The sequence below is a fragment of the Montipora foliosa genome, chromosome 1, assembly GCF_036669935.1.
Source record: "Montipora foliosa isolate CH-2021 chromosome 1, ASM3666993v2, whole genome shotgun sequence".
In the NCBI taxonomy this organism is placed as follows: Eukaryota; Metazoa; Cnidaria; class Anthozoa; order Scleractinia; family Acroporidae; genus Montipora; species Montipora foliosa.
The window spans coordinates 35136680-35143495 of NC_090869.1; the positions used below are offsets into that span (position 1 = coordinate 35136680).

Genomic DNA, 6816 nt, shown 5'->3' on the forward strand with positions numbered 1-6816 from the left:
CCCCCCCCCCCCCCCAACCCCCCTCGTCCTCCCCCTCTTCCCCCGTCTTTCAACATTGTTGGGTGTGCACGTGCGCACTAATCGATTTCTCATTGACGTATCCATGTCCGTATCCATAGTAGCAACTGCGGCTACCGCCTGGTATTGAATACCATCCCTCTCGGGAAGCTTTTTTGATTATTTGTTGAAATCATTTGCTCACCCCAGCAGTCAATATCGTTCAACATTGTTCCACAAAATGGAACGGGTTTTAAAGCAAATGTTAAAACCGTTTGCCCTGGCGTTTACTAACAAAGGTAGCGCTCGCTTGTGTGTGTTTACATGAAGTTGTACTCACTTACCGTTGGTTATTAGCCGATGACAATCATAATCTTGTGATTGTGCTTGTTTCTCACTCATTCTTTTAGAGAATTTTTTTTTTTTTTTAATGTCGGGAATAGTTTCCACCAAGTGGAATTAAGCACTCCGGTAGGTTCATCCTTATCCTCTGATATAACTAGAAACATGTTGCTTTTCGTCCACCTTATTTTAATATGATTGTATTGCAGCCCTGAGGACCAAAATCAGCTAATTGTGGCTTTGGATGTGGAGAGTCTTGTACGGGTTAGTAAAACAGTCATTGTTGAGAAAAAAGGCAAAAACATGATTCAGCGTTTCAAAATTATGTAAGGGACTGCGTGCAACCAGTTGGAATCCATGATGAATCCTGGTTGCTCATTTATTGGCCCATAGGAACGATATGGGAAACAACGGTACATTATAACTTTCGCCCCTTAGGCGTTCCTGAAAATAATTTCTCTTTCGGATAAGACGCTTCCAGTGCACTGGAGAAATTTCTGGAGTTTGCGAAATTATTGTCGTGAACTTTTACATCCAGTTTACTGAAAACCTGATGTGCAGAATTAAGTTTATGTTGCTTTAAAGGGTAACCTAGGAGAAAGTGATAAAACTTTATCATTATGAGCAGAAAATCTTGTTTTAATTTTTTTAAACTCCTGTGTAAATAACTGTCATTAAATTAAACTCTCTGATTCGTTCGTTATTTAGGGTGATGTCGCAAGAAAATTTCTCGAATTTTCCGTTTTTCAAGTGTCTTGTGCGAGCAGAAAATGGACCTTGCAACCTCTGAGTCACCACAAGTCGGGTATGATGGGTATTATTTTGTTTTTAAGCTTTAATTAAAAGTACACCCATATAATCAGCCTGATCGTAAGAGCAGGTTAAAACGCACCCCCCTAGTTGGGGGGGTTTTGTACCGTGGTCGACTTCCACTGTTCAGAGTACTTTTAAATCAAGGCCAGACAACAACCCCACCCGCCCCTGGGGCTATACTTTGCCTATCACAGAGTGCTCATGGAACAAGTGACGTTATGTACATGGAGCCAGTGATGGTTAGTAAAAATTGTTCTTTAAGTTATAAAGAACAGGAATTTGACCCATTTATACCCTTTCACTGCGACAATGCAAACTCGCTACATCTGACGTTTTTGGAACATAAGGGTCAAGGAGAGACAGAGAGACGATTCATTTGCATTTCTCTTTTTGTCAACAGATGGTACAATAAACGTGAGGTATGGAGAGACGGCCATTGTTCAGTTTAAAGCATCAAAACGACAAGGCAAGATGAACTCTTTGTTTTGACTTTTCCTTTGTCTTTTCGACTTTGAGCTCAGTCGTAGACATAGTGCAGGTTTCTTAACGGCAGTAACAAATAATTGAGTCGGACAAAGAGGTCTTGATTATGACTTGCCGAAACGCCCTACATCAACAGAGAAGGCGATGTGGCCGTTGAAGCTGTCTGTCACTGTGATCGAAGGTCATACATTTCAGATTTCAAGTGTGTGAGAAGGGCACAACGTTGAAGAGTGTAAATGGGTACTTGAATATCGCGTATCAGCAGTTCTTAGAGTAAGTGGATGTCCCATTTTCACTTAGATGTAATTCCGTGTTTTTCTATGGAACACTGGTTACTCAAACGCGATCTATAGGACGTTACCCTAACAATTAGTCGGTTAAACGAAAAAAAAAAAAGGTTGCCTTTTTTTCATTGACACGTCGCAAATTCCACAACATGACAGCAAAAGGCGAACGGAACGGTAGCCTGCGAACGCAGACGTATTTCCGGCGGTCGTTTCTCTCCCCCGAAAAGTAACGTCTGCGAGTTCGAGCTGCAAAACGATTTCTGTGACGTAAGATCTTTTGTTAGGTTTTTGACCAATCAAATTGTATGATAGAAGCAAGCTCGAGTTACTCTTGCGCGACTTCGCGCAATAGCGTGTCTGAAATACAAGCCATACACGTAAGATTCTCAGTTGTGGAGCGTGATTATGAGTGATATAAACAACCATGAACGAAACTCCCAGGAAGATTTCTCACGATTGTGAATGCTGCATTCTTTGTAGAGGGAATTTCTCGGCGGCTAAGGAGAAGATACGTGTGTTTGGTAAAAGCAATGTTGACATATGTTCTTTGGTATATCGTGCCACAAACGTTGATCTTTCTGTTTACGTCGACTGTGAAAAGCTGGCCATTTGTCGCACGCAGTGCTACAATCGTATTGTGCGATTCAATAATGCCCTGCAAAAGGTGGACGAAATTAGCGAAGAAATTAGGGGATATTTTGGCGGTAGTGTTTCCCTTCGTGTAAAAAGGATGGCGAAAGACAATTGCAAGACACTAGGCATGATTGATCAAGTTACATGTAGCTTATATCAATTGTTTATTGTAGAATTTCATTATCATATGATACATGTTCAATCTGCACTGATCGTGGTTAGCAAAAGCTACAGTAGTCGAGGCGAGCAGTGGTTACGCGTGTATAAAAGAGAGAACAAGTAGAGAAAACTACGGTATTCAATTGTGTTTCACCGACAAGACATGCATTGTAGAACGAACAGGTAAACAAATAACTAGTGTACAAAGCATGCAGTCAACTAAAACAAGTAAATATCTAAAATCAATAGAAAGTGCAAATATCAGAGGCCAGATTATTAAGTATTTTTGTTATTAAGACAGATAAATCAATACAGTCATTTTCTTCTGAAAGTCTTTGGAGTAGGATACTGTGGTTTTTAATTTTAAAATTGTTTTTGGATAGATGGCGAATTTCACGAGGTAAACTATTCCAAATTTTTACACCATATATTGAAAACGATTTAATTTGTTTGTCAATTCTTGAGGGTTTAACAAAATAGTCACCTCTTGAAGATGACCTTGTTTTATATGAATAAATGCTTGCTTAAGAAATCAATAAATCAGCATTATTTGGAGTCGATAAATTGTTAGATATGTCATGCATCAGAACAGCTGCAACTGATTTACGAGAATGGGGGACTGCACCGAGACGTACTAGAGACTTTAACACTTATCAGTGACAAATAACATGAGCCTCGTCGACAGTAACTGCTCTGACAGATTTCCGGTACAACTCGCTCATTGCCATTTTCCTCCATGTTTCGTATCCTAGCCATAGTTCAGGTGATCCTAAGACAATTAAATATTCCCCATTCTTTACTTCTTTCGTTTGTTTTATGGTGGCTATTTCAGCCAAAGATACGGCAGTGATTCCCAGGGAATTTAGCCACAACACTTGATCTTTTATCAGGCTGTTAAGCGGAGAAATCACGACGATGATATTAAATAATCTCGTCGGTTGACTGCAAGCACGCGTAAACCAACGGTAAAGCATGGTAAATCAACGTCTTTCCAAAACCCGTTGGAAGATTTACGAAAATATCCTTCTTCTCTTGAACAATGTATTTGATGGACTCCTCCTGGTGCGTATTCAAACTGTCAAATCCAAAAACATTGCAAACCTGGTTGAACGCGTCGTTGAACGCTTCTTCCAGTGTGTCCGCCATTTTTTCTCCACGAGAATACGTGGTTATACCGCGCACGAATCCTGCGAGTTAGTTCTGGATTTTTTAGAGCTAAACGGTGATTGGTGAATAATTCTTACGTCACGGAAATCGTTTTGCAGCTCGAACTCGCAGACGTTACTTTTCGGGGGAGAGAAACGACCGCCGGAAATACGTCTGCGTTCGCAGGCTAACGGAACGGATGATAAACGGATCGGTTTCGATAACGTTTGCAATCTTAAGAAACATTGAGCTCTTATCCGTTTGGCGTCGTTGGCATATGCGTGCCATAGAGTGTATAAGACCTCACTGTTTCTTTGCAAAAATTGTTTTTTATCTGTTCTGTTTCCCTCTTCGAACAGCTTTAGCAATCTGATGCTCCCGGGGTTTTTACCCTGTAATTTCGAATTGTGTTTTAGTCAAACACGTCTGTTTCGATTTCTTACATTGGTAACGAAATGTGCTTTTCTTTTGTTTTGGTATGTTTAGAAGATGATTCCATATCTCCAGATGAACTCCTCTTCAGTCATGTATGCTTTGTAGAAAATGAAGTAAGCATTAATTCTGTGAATTAATTGTTATTTTATTGTTAATCGAGTGTGGTAAATAACATGGTCAGTCACCTGGACTGGCAACCGGTAAATGTTTGCCACGTGACTGGAACAACCCCAACCCCTTGGGGTTAATCTAAAAAAAAAAAAAAAAAAAAAAAAAAGAAAAAACTAATAAAAATAAATGAAATATATGCATATATAGACAAAAATCCCGACCCCTTGGGGTGAGAATACTGTTTACTCGAAGATCGGTAAGCTAAATGTTGAGCGCTTGTTAATGTTGAGCAAGTCCGTTTGCATCAGGTACTCGTGCAGCACGGCCTCATTTGAGGCAACCCTGCTTGTGTTATACAAAGCTTCATAGTTTGACGTTTGTTTGACAACATTGTGACGTTGGTTGCTTTGTTCTTAATGGTCAATTTTAATTATTTTTTTTCAAGGTTGCTGCCTCGTGTTCTCCAGCAGTTGACTTTTTCTTCAGGTCAGACGCGTGGCAAGAGCAGCGAAGACTTGCTCAGAGTCAGGAGTCCGCGCAGACGACTTCCGATGATACTTCACAAGTGGACATTGGGTTGATTGTCTTTTGGCAGGTACGCCATCTTGCAGCCCCATTTCTGTTGAGATTAATAGCTCTTTAAGCGATCTGCGTGAGTCGTCGAGGAGCGTTGCTTGAACGGCTGCGAGGGAGGCTTTAGTGGGATGCGATTTGATTAGCCTCGACGCTCTACAGAAGCTGGAAGCTTTTTCTCGTCGCTCAATATTTGCTTGTTAGGAAGCCAGAGCTTCATCTTCTATATATCGCCTTCCAGGTGTTAAAGAGAATTGAGTATCGGTCTTAATGTGAATATTTAAATGGAATCGTTGAGCTGACCACTGCGAATTTTATCACTACATCGATGACGTCACCCGAACTTGCCGTTTGTCCAGTAGAATACAGGAAGGTTTTTTTTGGTTAATTTTTAAAGTTTTTTTTTTTACTGACTCCTTTTTTACAATAAAATACCCTCTTTACCCCAACACCCTTACACCCAAGCAAAAAAACATTATAGATAACCTCAGCAACTAACTATACATTACCGATTATTACCACAGCAACAATACAGTCTAAACCATACTAAGCCTACTTAATAACCCGGGAAGGTTTCACATTTCTGTGAATTCTTATAAAAGTTGACAGGCACACTATGTGATACGTGAAGTCTTGTTTTAGTCGTTTCTTGTACAAAAGGTTGAAAATCGGAAATTGGCGTGACAACGTTACTGGTCATTTTCTGGTAATTCTTTAGCAATTGTAAAAGAATGCAAGAAGAGCCATCCTCGTTTTTGCGGTCCTTTGAAAGAGATTTATTGTCATTCCTTTGTGTCTTTTTATCTTTAGACTTCATATATAGACAAGGATTTTCAAAAACAAGTTGTCAACGGTCAAAGTCATCTTGCTATCAACAGACTGGCGGAAACTGTATCAGCTGTCACACAAGCACCGCCGGTAGGATAATGTTCTTACCTTCTTTGTCCTGTTGAGGGGGCCATTTTCGTGAGCAGGTCAAAGCGAATCATCCCAGCGCCCTAGTTTTGTTCACCAAGCCACCATCCTGAGTAGAATTTTTATTTCTCTCCCCGTCCTACTGACCCCAACCCTTCCTTGGATGAAACTTAATTTGGCGAAGAAAGTTCCGGAATCAGGGTAATATTTGGCCGCTTTGCAGGGTTCTGGATTTATTCGTTCTTCATTCTTCTTCGTTGCCGTTCAGCCGTTTCAGACCTCTACAGTTACATATCTCGTGTGCATTTGCCACATTTGTCACACTGCCGCTCTACCTAATTTTCTGTTTATATAGATACCTCTAGGTGAATCGTCTTCAGCGGGCGAAACTACTTCAACCGACGCGTTCACCGGTGTCAGCAATAGTGAATTACTTGTCAAATACTCTTTGCGACATCCCGCATGTGTGGAACTTGATTTCAACACCAGCAGGTAACTGAATGCTCACTAAACACGGAGAAGCATTAAACGTGTGACCATTCCATGGTTGTCAACATGATTGATTGTAGATAAATTAGACTGTAGTAGGAAGCATCAATGCGGAGGCTGCTTCTCAAAACGGTCATCTTTTTAACTTGGCAAAATGGCTATTATTCATTAAAATGCATTTTCTCAGAGCAGGCAAGTCCTTTTGTTCATAGTTAATAGGATCCTTGGTCGGCCCAAGCAATAATACAGCATGAATTGTTTGCAAAATATCTGGTCAAGGTTTGCCTTCCTAATAGAATCCTTCTGCTTAAATCTCGTGCAAACCTAGAGCAATTGATTTTCGTAAAGGAATTTGGGTAGAGACTGTAGAGAGTCCAGGTAATGTCCTCTTTTTTTAACAATGCTGTTGCTTAAAGTGTCTGTATTTATTTGT

The 6816-nt window shown here is 40.4% G+C and overlaps 1 protein-coding gene across 2 annotated transcripts in view; it reads left to right on the forward strand.

The window, feature by feature from the left end:
• LOC137997379 (trafficking protein particle complex subunit 8-like) overlaps nt 1-6816 on the forward strand; it is a 31272-nt gene that overhangs the window by 21202 nt on the left and 3254 nt on the right. For both annotated transcript variants that reach the window (XM_068843345.1, XM_068843338.1), the window contains exons 20-26: nt 549-603; nt 1048-1144; nt 1553-1618; nt 4347-4408; nt 4852-5001; nt 5790-5897; nt 6250-6386. In XM_068843345.1, the coding sequence (XP_068699446.1) occupies nt 549-603; nt 1048-1144; nt 1553-1618; nt 4347-4408; nt 4852-5001; nt 5790-5897; nt 6250-6386 (675 nt within the window). The remainder of the gene's footprint in view (nt 1-548; nt 604-1047; nt 1145-1552; nt 1619-4346; nt 4409-4851; nt 5002-5789; nt 5898-6249; nt 6387-6816) is intronic.